The 14,791-nt window shown below is 41.6% G+C and overlaps 1 protein-coding gene across 2 annotated transcripts; it reads left to right on the top strand.

Annotated features, from left to right (window-relative positions):
• LOC120424615 (facilitated trehalose transporter Tret1-like) lies at nucleotides 1-12,345 on the top strand. 2 transcript variants are annotated; one of them, XM_039588777.2, is made up of 6 exons: nucleotides 1-143; nucleotides 6,585-6,705; nucleotides 6,763-6,897; nucleotides 9,906-10,091; nucleotides 10,160-10,404; nucleotides 10,467-12,345. In XM_039588777.2, the coding sequence occupies exons 2-6, from the start codon at nucleotides 6,603-6,605 to the stop codon at nucleotides 11,235-11,237; spliced, it is 1,440 nt and encodes a 479-aa protein (XP_039444711.1). In that variant the 5' UTR covers nucleotides 1-143; nucleotides 6,585-6,602; the 3' UTR covers nucleotides 11,238-12,345. The 2 variants fall into 2 exon arrangements, with proteins under 2 accessions (XP_039444711.1, XP_039444710.1); XM_039588776.2 differs by lacking the exon at nucleotides 1-143 and adding an exon at nucleotides 2,049-2,354.
• The last annotated feature ends 2,446 nt before the right edge of the window (nucleotides 12,346-14,791 follow it).

The raw sequence follows: 14,791 nt of genomic DNA, 5'->3' as shown, positions 1-14,791 counted from the left end.
GGCTGGTCCTTCGGGCGGACAGACGTGACACGTCGTGACGCGAGAAAAAACGTGAAAATTAGCAAAAAAAAAGCGTGAAATCAAGAGTGTTCCGCGTGATTTTGGTGTAGTGCATTGTGACAACGCAGTAGGCGGCTTAGAAGGTGATTGGCGTGCGAGGTTGCATACTTTGAGGGCGAAACGCTATAGAATTACATAATTGTCAAAATTTGCACAGCAAAAACTCTCACTCGTCAATCACATTGGTTTGCGGGAGAGCAAATTTGGCACCGTGTTGGGAAGTTTTCGGACGTTGTTGTTAGTTTGGCGTTCGATGAGATAATAACATGTGTTAAGGGTTGGTGTGTCTGCGGACCCGTCACAATGATAGGGCATTGTATTCGAAGAGTGTGTTGATGTCTAAATTTGTGCTTCCGCTCCGCCCTACCATGTGCTTTTACAGATGTACATGTCATCGTGAACGTGACATTCTGAGGACTAGTGATAGCGAAGTTTGATAAAATTTGGGTAAAGATAATGACTTTCAAAAAATGGCAGATTAACATAAATGCATATGCCAGAATTGATAGGGACAGTTAGGAAAGTTAGTTGAATTAACCAAAACAATGTTTTAAACTTCATTATTTTTATCGTAATTTCAAACTTAACTTATTAAATTATCAAATATTAACAAATTAATTAATCAATTAATTAATTAATCAAATATAAAGTGAGAGACTCCAGAGAAACCTTTATTCTGAAGAGTAATTTATTCAATCACCAATTCCCAAATTACCGTTCTCATTCACAAAAAAAAAACATTCTCCAACATCATCAAAATGCAGTTGACGGACCGGACCTGCTGCCGCAAGGTCATTCGTACCGGCGGCGGTAGGGCCCAAAAGTGAAAGGACCGTCGGGTGGACGTCGGTACCCATGCCAACGGAACAGGACGCCGCTCCCGTCGAGACGGAAGGAAGAGTTTCGCTGTATTGGTGTGTGGTAACATGCCCTGTATGGCGCATGTCCACCTCCGGTGCAATCTTCCGATTCCCCTGAAAACGAAGTGCAAATGACCTCTCCGCGTGGGAGGATGTTTTGTTGTTGTTGTTTGATTGTAGAAGGTTTTGACAGATTACCATAATGGAGGATGCTATAAAATGGGTTTAATTGTAATTTTGACATTATTGTTGATTGCACAGAATAATGATCGCTTCAACTTTTTTTTTGTGCCGCTGTAAACAAACATAAAACACTCTGTCTTGAAATGATCGGGAAACCAAAATGTAAACAAAATGCTCTATCGGAAGACAAACAAATGCCGTGACCAAATTTAGGTCAAACTAGGTCGCTCCAAAAAGCACAAACATGATTGATTTTCCTGACAGTTCCATTAGTGAGAATCTAGAAACTGTTCGACTCCCACGTGGCTTATCTTGCGCACACATTCGAAAACTATCGAAACTCAAACAGAGTGACACACTGAGAACGAAAATTAATTTTACGACTTTTGGCATTATCTCGGTTCCAAAAAAAAAACGACATTCTCTCCCAAAATTGTGGCTCTCATTTGGACCTTGCTCTCGCTCTTCGGCTCCAATCGTGCTGGTTGTAAATTTACTTACAATCATTTGCGAACACGAATACTAACACTATGCCGGTTTGAGGGAGCTCTTTTAGATGTTTGGATCTGAAACAAGTTTTACAAATGTCGTAAGATTTTTTTAGTAAGCTGTTCATAATTTAATTTAAGAATTTAAGACCAATCTGATAACTAGATTTTTAAAAATACATTTGATATTTTTCGATAGTTATGAAGATATCTATACATCTTACTCAATAGATGTTCTTGGATTCCGCTTCTCAGCCATGAATATTTGTTCCTAAGCTGTACAGAGATGTTTATCATCCCTCGATTTCGTCCTCCACCGCCAATCTTCCGGCATCCCGGCGTCCCCGAGTCCTCGTAATATATTTATATATTTTCCTCTCGCCGTGTACAACACCCGATTTCCACGAGCAGTGCGATGGAGGCCCGACCGTCTTGCGCGCGCGTTTTCTGTACTCGACTGAATTTGGTCCCAGCCGCCGACGAACCGAATCGAACCCGACTGTCAGTCGACGGTTGAGCTTCGAACAGGCAAGTTTAAGGTGCCGACACCATCAGCAGCAATTTCACCTTAAGGAGCGAGGAGAGAGGACAAACCGTGTGGAAAATTTGAGCCGGGAAGCGAGGAAAAATACGACCGATTGAACCTTGAAACGTTGGGTTTAAAATTGTATATCGACAGCTATCTCCGGGTGTTAAATACGGACTTTTGGCAGGTTGAAAAGTGAAATTGTATCGACTAAGTCGGTTTCGCGGAAAGTTCTAGGTGAGTGGAGATGGGTGGAGCAATTGGAAGACAAATATAAAGTGACTTGGAAATAGTTAAGTCGATTTTAGAAGTTTAGACTAACTTTGCAAACTTTCTTCAGCGTTGTAATTTAGCGGGAACAAAACTCATTTCGCACAAACTCAGCCAGTTAAGCTACAAAACCACTTTCATTTTCACCAAAATTTAAGAAATGAATTAAAAGTGAACTATCAACTTTCAGTATTCCACATGCGTGCTTCAAGATGGGGAAGGCACAACAATACAACTGAACGAGATCTGTGATAAGGAAAAAAACGCCCTGCATAATAAGTAAAAGAGCAAATCACAAAATTAAGGAAGTGTGCCCGAAGAAAAAACGTGTTCATAAATTGGCACCAAGCTGTGAAAAGCGCCGTCGTAAATATTTATATCCCTCCGGCAATTTCTTCGAATGACATTGTTTGCTTCTGAGGGGAAATGCAAACTCGAGGGAAATCAAGGCAAAATACGTTCCAATCGCATTGCAATCCGAGTTGTTTGGCAAATATTGGATCTAAGGCTGTTTTCTAGTGCCACTGTTAAGAAATCGATGTTTTTTTTCTTTTCGCGCGCCTAATTAGTGCGAAAACGCATCTTCACAATTGACGGCAGCCTCCATTATGGCAAAGTAACTGTCAAGTGTCAGAACCGGTTCGATCCTGGGCAATTGCATGCTGCAGTAGCGCAACAGTTCGCAATTTCATGGAAAATTTACGACCGTTCAATTGAATTGCTACTGCAAATAGATTGATTGACTGGGCACTAGGGACGGGCCTAAGTGATATTGGACGCCTGCAAGGTTCAACGGTTTGCATCCAATCACACGATGGTCTCCAAAGGGAATGTACTTGCCAGTAATTGGGCCACTTCGCTTACAGCGGCACCATGTTCCAGGACAGCAAAGGTTGTCGAAAGGTCACGCAAACACTTTGAGATTGATTGCGTCTTATCATATCATTGTTTCGGCAGGTTCTCTTTGGTGGACTTTTGTTTTCTTGTTCAATGCTCTTTGAGACCATCGACAGTGACAGACAACGCGAGGGCCGTCCAACAATAGAACACTCGGGGAGATAATGTTACATCTGCTGGAGGCAGAACGTCGATAACGAGACGAAAATATTGAATTTCAGCTGTTCAATCTCGAAGTTGACTGCGATAAGCCCGATGTTTTTTTTCACGTTGACCTTCGCAGATCTAGCAAGCAATTCCCCGACCAGAAATGGTACGCTTCGAGTAGTAGGCCTGGGATGGCTGCCTACGCGCTCGAACTAGAGAGCCTGGAGCTTATTAGAGAACGGACATCTCAAACCAAAAGTACCAATCGAAGCACGAGAACTGTCAAACGGAGGTACCAATCGAGCAAAATCCTTTGTCTTATGCTCGATTGGTACTTCCGTTTGACAGTTCTCGTGCTTCGATTGGTACTTTTGGTTTGAGATGTCCGTTCTCTTATAAGCTCCAGGCTCTCTAGCTCGAACCGGTTCAAAACAGATAAACCCAAGAAGGCAGTGAAAATTAGAATAAAAATTCACATTCCGTGTCCCGTTTTGTGGTAACGACGCGCCATGTCTGGTTTTGGTCCACAGGGGGAGCGCTAATATGGAACATGGGAGAAGCATTTCAATGAATGGGACCGGTTTGGCAACCGGCCGGCGTGGATGTTTTACGGTGTTGATGTCAACTGATTTAATTTTAGCACATTGGAATTTGATAACCAATTTAAACCACACTTATTTAAACCAATAGTTGCAATGCATTCGGTTTAGCGATGTAAAACCGCAGATCCTCGGATTTACCAAAATGCCATCTTTACCTGTTTGCAAGCTGGTAAACTGGTTTGAACCTTTAATTTGATTCATTTTCATTAAGCTGTCGTTTTTGCAGAGCACGCAGCGTCGTGTCGTACCATTTTCGGACGCTTTTGTTATCGTCAGATGAATTACGTAAAAGTAGTTTAAGCGTGTCGTTCAACGCACTTTAAACAAGAAAAATTTAACACCATTCCAGTCAACTCAATTGGAAATCTAAAACGGAATTCAATTCGAATTGTTTACGTATTCCGTTTTAAACGCAACAACCGATTCCGTGTACGTACCGGTTGTTGCGTTTGAAACGGAATACGTAAACGTTTCGAATTGAATTCCGTTTCAGAATTCCGATTGAGTTGACTGGGATCCCACATCGAACAATGTCGAGCAAACGGTCAAAACGCTGGGCGTACCGCTACCAACAAACGCTTTCCCGGAATTGTTGATCGTCGAAATTTATGGGTGTTTTCCTTCAAAATTGCCCTGACCATGACGATTCTTCCCACCAGCACCAGCGACAAGCGTCCTCCGAGTGACCTCTACGCCACCGGCTGACGTAGGCAGGCGGAAAACACGAAACAGTTTTTCCTTCGTTTGCTCGGTTTGTTTACAACTTTTCCGACCGAAACTTTTCTCTCTCTTTTCGGGTGGTGACGTCAGGGTTGGTTTTTGGCTGGCTTGGCCGAAGCACGTGAGGCCGCAACAGGTCGATGGATTACGTACGTGCTTCGGTTTACGATTTATTGACGTTCTGGGGGGTGCGAACCATAAAAGCATGGGCTCTGTCAAGATATGAATTATATGGCGCTTGTTTAGGCGCCTGACGGCTTCTGGTGGGGTGAGCTGATAAGCTGGAGCCGTGATCATTGTTAGTTTATTGATAGTTTTCAATGATATTTTGACAGATCATCGCATGGTTGATAAGACGACTTCTTAATGGTTGCTTGCACATACTTAGTTTCAACACTAGAATCGTTCGACTTTCAGCGATGTGCTGATTATCGCTATGAGCTGACCGGTATCAATAAATTTGTAATCTGTAATCGGCCATAGCTGTGATCCCGATAACCTCGTAAGGGCACCCAATGGTGCGCCTTCGGCTGCCACCAACATCGAAACGGCAGCCATGTTTATAAAGTTTGAAATTATTATTTCTCGGGAAATTTACAAACGCAATCAGAAAAATATTTAATAGCATCAACACGAGATGTCGCCTTCGATCGTCGCTTCGATCTGTTTGTGTTGGCTTGATGAGCTCAGAAGGAAACCGCTGTAAACAAACTAGGTTGACAGTTTCCCTAAAATAAAGCTTCAGAATTTGTTATAAAAATGTTATCAAAGTTCAATTGAACTGTAACCATGAATCTCAATTTACAAAACAATGACCGTTTAGTTTCCAAAATTGTGCATGCCAAATTTCTTCCAAATCAGGTTAACGACTGACCGACCGGAAAGTCGGCAAGCTAGGCTGAGTGCCAAATCAATTTACATAATTTGCATTGTAGCTGCAAACAATGCTTGGGCCGGTGCCAAATACGCGACGACACCGCTTTAGAATTTAGGGTAGTTCTTGCTGTGATGGTCTACCGATTCACGATTTTGAACAATTGCCGAAAATGTCGTTCAACAATCGGTATAGTACCCCTCTCACTGCAAACAGGTACGCGATTATAAAACCGGTCACGGTACGGTGACCGAGACAGCAGTGCCGAACAACCGTAACTCGACATCGTGTTACGATATCGCGGGGAAGGTAGAGAGCGGAGAGGTTTTCTTTTAAAATTCCGTTCAAAATAACCCAACTGTGGCATAAACAGTCTGTTTACATATTTATAGTTGCCGGTAAAGTACGCTACACTTAGTTGCTATCTTTTTGACTACCGGTATGCTAAAGAAATGAAGCGTAATCATGTCACATGCATGTGCGTTTTTTTTTTGATTTTTTTTTTTAATTTGAAAACTGACCTGAAAAGCTGCACTGAACCTAGCGTAGCTCATCTGAGCTAAAAGTAGTAAAAAGCCAAATCTAGTTGTCTATGTCAGTACGATGTGTACACAGAAAACGCACTAGGAATTTAAACCTGAAGAGGAAAAAAAGGTGCAAACATTCTTCTTTCTCCGATTTTTTGCCAGCTCATGAATGACACGTCGTCGTCCCTCGTTTGGTGGGTGTGTTCCCGCACAGTTTGGCACCGGTTCAAAAAGTGTTTACGTTTTGGCGCGCGTAGTACACCATGTTGTCCCCTTGGCTGTCGTGTTTCAAGTGCACGCTAATGGAAACCCAAGAAAAGCAAATAAATCGCGTGCACATGTTTGATCTTTTTGTCACTGGGACGCTGCAGTCACGTTTTCACTTGGTGCCGCTGTAACTAAACGCAGTTATTCTGGTTCTTTTTTTCAGACAGTTCTTTGAACCACCATGAGCAACAATGGTCCAGGGGTCACGAACCCCATGCTGTACGACCCACCGGAGGGTCAAGCGTCCAACACAAAGCTGATGCAGTTTGTAGCCGGTGTTGGAGGTGAGTTGAACCTTCGTTGTTTGAACTTTATAAATTAAACATCGTCTTTCTTTCCAGTGTCTTTTGCCGCCATCAGTGCAGGAACTGCCCTCGGTTGGACATCCCCGGTTCTGTCCCAGCTGACGCCGGTAGTTGAAAATGGAACGACCTCCAGTAATAGCACAGATGGATTTACAATTACGGCAGAAGAAGGTATGCGTTTATCAATCAGTTGCCACCGTAATGCCTCAGATCGATCGTTGGACTTAGCGGTGGAATTGTTTCAAAAAGCATACGATACGGGCGATACGGCTTATCGAACCGTTTGTAATTTTATTACCGACCGTATTTCCGACTCTATGAGACAGATTAGTGACGCAATGACGGCGTGGGGTGCCTATCTGGCTATAGTCCTTTGAATCACTCGGACAATTCGTGATTTGTGCATTTATGGGTTGGCAATCACCAGTTTGGCATTGAAATTACCAACGTGAAAGATAAGCTGCCAGGTCCAGGCTTCTTAGGAGGCTTCAATTTACTGATAATTTGATGGAAGCATGCGATTAACGAAATTGTTGTAAAAAGTACCGCTGTAAATGTTTTGACGTTCTTCTGATTTTGAGTAAACTTCAAGCGCTTCAAGCTGGTTCTATTCGGTGCTGTAAAGAAAGGTTTTGGTTAAAGCAGAGAAAAATGTCCGAAATCTGTTAAGAAATCAAGGGTTGGCTTGAGACATTAACTCTGTAAGGGCAATAATTGTCATTTTTTTACTTCTAACCCAATCCCAAAAACATCATATCAATTACCCCTCATGACAACCCGACACCACGCGAGCAACCGCACAGGAATCCCGCAAAGGTATTCCAATAAAGAGCCTTCACTCCATCCACCGAACCTGCCCAGACGTCTAATTGGCCTGTGACCGCGGTGACGAGATTTAATGAGCGTCAATTAATCTTGCATTTATCAAGTCGCGCCATGTGCGGGAGGTTCAACAAAGACAAATGCGTCCACCATTAGTCAGCCTCCGTCCGGCCAGACAGATTCCGGTTTGAACCGCAGTCAACAGCAGCCAAGAGAGTTCAAAACTCTCGTCGGCGGCACTCGCGCGTTCTAATTATTCGATCACGCCGATTCATCGCGCGATACTCAACATTATTGGGTCTGCTGGGAGAGGAGGGCGGAAAGGTCAATTTGTACGGGTCAGGAAAAATTTGGTCTTTGATGAGCCGTCGTGAGATTGGTTTTAGTCACTTTGTGGCGTGACAACTTGGCGTTGACGTTGATTGTGCGATTTGGCAGCGGTTGCCATAATGGCAAATCGCGTTGGTAGTTTTTATTCACAGCGGAACGCCAATTTTTATTTATAACGGTAAAAAACACGATTAAAAACCATTTCTGATCACTTTTTTTAAATTTCAATGCAAAACAATAAATTCACAAGACAACATTTTTTCGATGGATCATGGATGGATCCCCTTGGAACGAACTGTCAAGTAGGACCTTTTCTGTCAAAAAGAGCCGCGAAGTTAATTTTTCAAAATTAATTTAAAAATCCATTTCAAATCCATTGCAGTCGTACAACGCGTCATTGTTCTCAGAAAAATAAGCTTTATCGTTGTGAACAATAATATCACAAATTTAAGCTTCATTTGAGGACCCAATTTCGGTTAGATTGCCAAAAAGCGCAGCTCTTTTCACTCTTTACAAGACTAATTAAATCGTTAACGAGTTGAAGCGCTAATCTTTCACTTACTTCAGGATCCTCCCCGTCATTTCTCGTGTGCGCTAGTCAACGAGTTTATTTCTGCCAAGCTACTAATTTGTACCAGTAATTACCGCCAATTAACATCTATCGATGCACCGCTGGTGGGCAGCCGCAGGAGACTGTCAATTTCGATATTTCGCTTTGGATCACGCTTTGGCTCCATGCGTCGGATCATCATCTCGATTAAGTGTGCCAACGTGCACTAAATTTAGACACTTCCGGTGGGGTAACCCTCTGCCATACCGCTTTTGATGTGAGTTAAGATTTTCAGCATCAAAATGAGAACTTATTTTTAGTATGAATTTTTAAAACGTTGGGAGCGCCGTTACTCGATTGTACTTTAACAAAATTACATTTTAATGATAGGAAATCATTAGGTTTTCTATAAGCAGAAAAGGGTTAATCTTGACAGCAATCTCACTTAAATGAAATGGATATCCTCTGCTACTTTAAATAGATGTTTGTCGCAGTGGCACTCGCTTGACTTTTAATGGAGATCATAAATTAAAATGGTCTCCATTGAAGGGAAACGGGATACGAAAGAGCGGCGTAAAGTATTCATTTACACGGCGTCAATATTTGCATTTCGCTTCTCCGGCGGCAACGCGGTAGACAAGCCTCTGAAAAGGAAGCTTGCAGCTTGTCCAATTGGTAGATTATACCGTACTTTACTTGATTAAAATGGACGCAAAGGCCTGAAGGAGGCTTGGTTTGTGAGTGACACTGTTTATGGTTTAAGGAAAAAGTTGACCTAATTTTGAATTATAACTTTTAAATTCAACCTTCAATCTACAAACAAATAGTGTGTTAAACTCTAATTATGCAATTATATATTTGGATTTTTGCTATAACTGCAAAAAAAATCACTGCTGATAAATTTCTGGGTTTTAATTTTCTGTGTAAATTTAAACGCACTTGATTTGCTTACTTCCTTGATAATAAGGCAAGGGGCCTAATCTGGAGTGCATACTAAATATTGCCATTACAGAGAAAAATGACACAAGACAACCCTGTGTTTCTCTGTAATGACAATATTAGATTATTTATTCTAACCTATTGATTCTATTGCGTGCTTTTTTGTTGACGCTCGCCAATCGCTTTATTTGCAGCGGCACCAACTTTCTGGAGATGTTGTCGAATGATTTACGACCGCCATTATGGCGACTCTTGAAAGCACTCAATCACTGCTAATCGCTGAGACAATTTGTTCTCGAAATACTTCAGGGTAAGCTGTTTGTGCGGCCCGAAAGTAAACAGATCCCAGAACAATAAACCAATCAACTTGAGTTCTACAATTTAATCGCCCCTTGGAATGCCCTTAAGCCTGGGCCGTGCAAACGTGCCTTCAAGTGGCGAAACGAGCAATAAAAACTAGTTTCGAGTGTGTTTGTCTAATATCTTCAGCAATCTTATCAATAAGAAATCAATTTTACTCACGTGTCTCCATTTTCAGGATCATGGGTCGGCTCGTTCCTGGCCATTGGCGCCTTCCTCGGAGCGCTCCCGGCGGGTGTCCTCGCCGAAAAGATCGGTCGAAAGTACACAACCATGTCGCTGGCCTTGCCGTACCTGCTGAGTTGGGCTTTAATCATCTTCGCCAATGGTGCCGGAATGCTGTACGCTGGCCGGTTTCTGATCGGTATGTTGAGACTGTTTTGCTTGCCATAATGGCGTCGGCGTTGCTATAATTTGCGCGTTTCTTCGCAGGTATCTCAACGGGAGCATCGTGCGTCGTGGCACCCATGTACATCTCTGAGTTTGCGGAAATTTCGATTCGCGGAGCGTTGGGCGCGTTCTTCCAGCTGTTCCTGACGGTCGGAATTCTGTTCGTGTACGCTATCGGTCCGTACGTTTCCTGGGTGTTGCTGAGCGTGATGTGTGCCGTCTTTCCGGCGCTTCTGATTGTGGCGATGTTCATCGTGCCGGAAAGTCCCACCTACTTGGTGAAAACGGTGAGTTTGAGCGCGGTTAGTTGGTCAAGTTTTTTGGTAGATAACGAGTTGCTTTTTTTCAGGGTCGACGCAGTGAGGCGGCTGTGGCTTTGAAGTGGTTCTGGGGGCCAAATTGCAATACGCAGAATGCCGTTGAGGCCATTCAGAGTGATCTGGATGCGGTCAAGGGCGAAGCCAAGGTGTCGGATCTCTTTACCAAGGCCGTCAACCGTAATGCTCTGTTCATCGCGTTGCTGTTGATGTTCTTCCAGCAGTTTTCGGGTATCAACGCGGTAATTTTCTACACTGTGCCAATCTTCCAGTCTGCCGGCAGTACGATGGACCCTGCCATCTGTGGTATTGTGGTCGGTGTCGTTCAGGTGTTGATGACCTTTGTGTCTTCAGTGCTGATCGATAAGGCCGGTCGCCGGATTCTGCTGCTGCAGAGCAGTTTCATTATGGGATCATGTTTGGTTGTCCTCGGAGTGTACTTCAAGCTGCAAGCCGACAAGGCTGACGTGTCCGGAATCGGTTGGCTCCCGTTGGCTTCGGTGGTCCTGTTCATTATCAGCTTCTCGCTCGGATTTGGACCGATTCCGTGGATGATGATGGGTGAACTGTGCGCTCCAGACGTGAAAGGGCTAGCTTCGGCCCTGACGGTCATGTTCAACTGGTCGCTGGTATTTTTGGTCACCAAGACCTTTGGAACGATGCAGGAAACGCTGGGAGCCGATTGGACATTCTGGTTCTTCGGCTTTTGGATGGCGGTCGGCACGTTGTACGTGTTTTTCAAGGTTCCGGAAACTAAGGGCAAGACCAACGCAGAAATTCAGGCTCTGCTTGGAGCAAAGTAATTTCGATGCAGTCTCAATGACTAACGCACGCATACACGGGAAACGCTTTATTTGTGAAGATTTCTATGTTTTATTAGGAGATTTTCGACTGTAAGTTCGTGTTTGTACATATTTGTTTTACGTCGGTAAGAACAGAGAGTCAATTGGAAGCAATCACCCACCTTCTGGAAGCCCGGGCGCAAAATTATGTTGTTATAATTTTCTGCCATAGTTACATCAAGTAGCAACATCCCTTCCAATGTTTCAGGTGTTAGATTTTAGTTTGTTCGATGCATGTGCAAAGCAAATGCGTTAAATTATAAGTACTACAGTGTAAATGTTTTACTATTTTTTTTTTGTCCAAATTGTAACTAATAAAAAGTCTAGCTAGTTTAATGCATGCAGTACAATAAAATAAGAAAAAAATACAGAACAAAAAAAACATAACATGGGTGTGTTCTTAGTCAACCAAATTACTCAAATAACCGAACCTAGAGGTGTCCAAACAGCGATTAGACCATATCACCCCTTTATTTTTATAATGAAACTCAAACAAAAAATAACAATACAAACCACTAAACAATCAAGCACTGAAACAAAAACGATAAAAATACCTCTCTCAGACAGCATATTCCGAGATTCGTTTCGGGAACCTCGCGAGGTTCCCGCTCATTTCGCTCGCATTAGGAATTATCTAGAGATTTTGTTAAGTGCCATATCATTTCGAGGAGTCGGCAGTCGGTTACGGTTTTGGGCGCCATCTTGGCCAAACGCTTTGCGCATACGTGTGACGCCATCTTGCGGAAAGGACAAAATGTGTGGAAGCCATATTTACAAAACATAAGCATATATTTACACAGCAATACTTACGTGTGTGCGTGTGTGCATGGCTGGGTGAAGATATTAGTGGTTCTAAATTGTTGTTTGTTCGTCCAAATACAACTGTTCGCGCAGGACTATAGTGTTTCATGACAGATACAAATAAACCATAATGTTGGAAACTAAAATATTTAGCAAAAATTGATCAGAATGAAAAGCAAGATGTAACCGCAAGGATTGTTATATTAGTCGTAACTAAACGTACAGCTATACACTATATACTACCAGAGAAAAAAAAAAAAAACAAAAAGGTTAGTCCAAACTCAAGCCCGCGGCGCCATGAAATGTTGGAAATAAACGAAACTGAATGAAACTATGAAAAATCTTTGTTTGCCATTTGCTAAGAAATCACTTCAACCTGTCTTATCGAATCGCGACCGCTATTTATTGAGCAAATATTTTTCGATTTGTTTGCACCTCAACTTCCGAATCACGTTTCACCGATCTACGCGTGACCACCAAGTGAGTATCCTGTATTATTCATCGATGAATTGTATTTCAAATTAGTTCAGCAAAATTATAACTTTTATTATTAAATTTATATTATTATATTTGACGTGGAATAACCAGGGCCCCGGCGATGGCCTGATATGTGCTACCGAACAACATTGTCAATATGGCGTCGTTTGTTTACCAACATGAGATTGTTTGTGGACGAACTAAAAAAAATCTTTTTTTTTTGTAAATCTTCTATAACCGTTGTGTACTTATTTTATAATCATACATAATAAACAAAATTTCGTTAAATTCTAGAACAGAAAAAATACATAATTTTTTTATTCAAAACGCTTTCATCGCGATTCAAGGCAAGATTACGCAAAAATCGTCGTACCTTTAGTTTATCTTTAGTTTCTAAACCGGTTTGCTTAGGATTGTTGTTTAAATTTTTGAAATTTAGCATAAATTAAGATAAGTTGCCAAATTTCCAACTTCAGACATGTGCAACAATTTCCATTTCACCCGTGTGGGAAACCGATAATGGGGTAATTCATGCGCTCCAGACTGTCAAAATTCCATTTTTATTATTTTACATTCGACGTGGAATAACTGCTAAGAGATGCCATAATGGCGGTTGCCATAATATGTCATGGGCTTAACCTTATTGTTTGTTGTCAACCATCGCGCGTCTCCATCGGGTTCCTCTTGCCATAATTTTGCTTCGTCCTTCACTGCAGCACCCAAGGTGAAAAATGCATGGCATCCATCAAAGTGACGCGCCCAAGAGAAATGGCGCAATCGGAAAACATCGTTGAATGCAACACAATTAAATAAACAGCGCTCCGTTTTGTAAACATAAACAGTGAAGCGGGGATGCGTTTCTCCGTGAAAACGATGACGTTGACTGAGTCGAGAGCAGTTGCAATGTACACACCAGCGTTAAACAAATTGCCGGCATCGATTTTGTAATTAGTGGCATTAGAAGCTCGTTTTAATCTTAAATGTATTTTTTTTTGTATGGAAAATTAGTCATTTGAGCCCTTATCACTCGTGACGGCTGTCTTATTTTTTTCTACTAACCTTTTGGGTCATTCTCATGTGTCACTCTATTCCGGGATTAGTTGGGATCGATCTGGGTGATAAGAGATGATATTTTCTTTATTTATAATCTGTTCCGGCGCCTTGAAAGGGAATTTGGGTGAAACAAATTCCATTTTTTTAAACTTTCAAATTATTATAATCATAAACTTAAAAACTGCCTACAATTAGATCTTTCAGCTTGACTAGAATAACACTTTTGTCATCTTTATAAAAAAACGCGTTTGAAAACAATTTATGAAATCCGAACAGGATTCCAACAGACTAAATATCTCTTATAAACTGATAAAAGCTTTAGGCATACATGATCTTTAAGGAATATTTAATTTCAAATGTTTGCCTTTCAGCAACGGAAAAATTTTCCTACGAGGTTGTTTTGTCAAGCCATGAAATGAACTTCTGTAAGACTGTGTAATTATTTCTTGTTTTTTCCCACATTGCCCCATTTTCCCCTTTAAATTCAAACAAATCGTCTTTTCTAAATCTCACTTAATTAGCCGTTAGCCATTAATAACGAACAAGTGTGACGGAGATAGAGCATCCTCTATTATCAGCGCAGATAAGCCTTGAGGATGATGCCGCGGTTGAATCTGGGTCCGCGATCGGCCATTATGGCACCTCGGCACCACAGCATCAGTTTCGGTTGACAACCCAAGCCGGGAAGGCGTGGTCCAGGATCGTGAAGTGAAAGTTAAACAATAGTTTATTTTTAAGGAAATTGTAGAAGTATTGTAAAGGATACTTTGGAATTGTGTAATTTTTTTTCTGGAAAAAGTAAAGGTTTGTATTTTATACCAAAAAAAAGCGTTTGAAGATTTTTTTTGTATAAACTTGTTGTGACTGAAGCAAAAAAATAAATAAAAATGTGTGAGATATATACATTGTGAACGTCACAGAATAAAACAATAATTTAACCCTACAGTACACATTATTTAGATTTGGCGATAAAGAAAGCACTGTGGTTGCAATTATTAAAAACAAAAACAGAAATCACGTTTGGAGTCCAACAACAGTTTGTTAGTTGGTTTGGTTGGGTGCAAATTGGCTCAATAAAAAAACACTCATTAAATAGATAAACATATGTTTAACACCAATCCTATTACCATCAATTGCTTAAATTGTAATCCTGAACGCTTATCGCACCATCAGTTTAAGCAAAA

Source organism: Culex pipiens, chromosome 1, assembly GCF_016801865.2.
Source record: "Culex pipiens pallens isolate TS chromosome 1, TS_CPP_V2, whole genome shotgun sequence".
Taxonomy (NCBI): Eukaryota; Metazoa; Arthropoda; class Insecta; order Diptera; family Culicidae; genus Culex; species Culex pipiens.
The sequence above is the reverse complement of the archived record's forward strand: the minus strand, read 5'-3'. Positions and strand labels throughout refer to the sequence as shown.

What these genes read in the sequence shown, in the direction of transcription:
- LOC120424615 (XM_039588777.2), top strand. Translation starts at nt 6,603, where the DNA reads ATGAGCAACAATGGTCCAGGGGTCACGAACCCCATGCTGTACGACCCA. An exon ending in TACAATTACGGCAGAAGAAG is followed by an intron (nt 6,898 to 9,905) that starts GTATGCGTTTAT and finishes CTCCATTTTCAG; the next exon opens with GATCATGGGTCGGCTCGTTC. An exon ending in CCACCTACTTGGTGAAAACG is followed by an intron (nt 10,405 to 10,466) that starts GTGAGTTTGAGC and finishes GCTTTTTTTCAG; the next exon opens with GGTCGACGCAGTGAGGCGGC.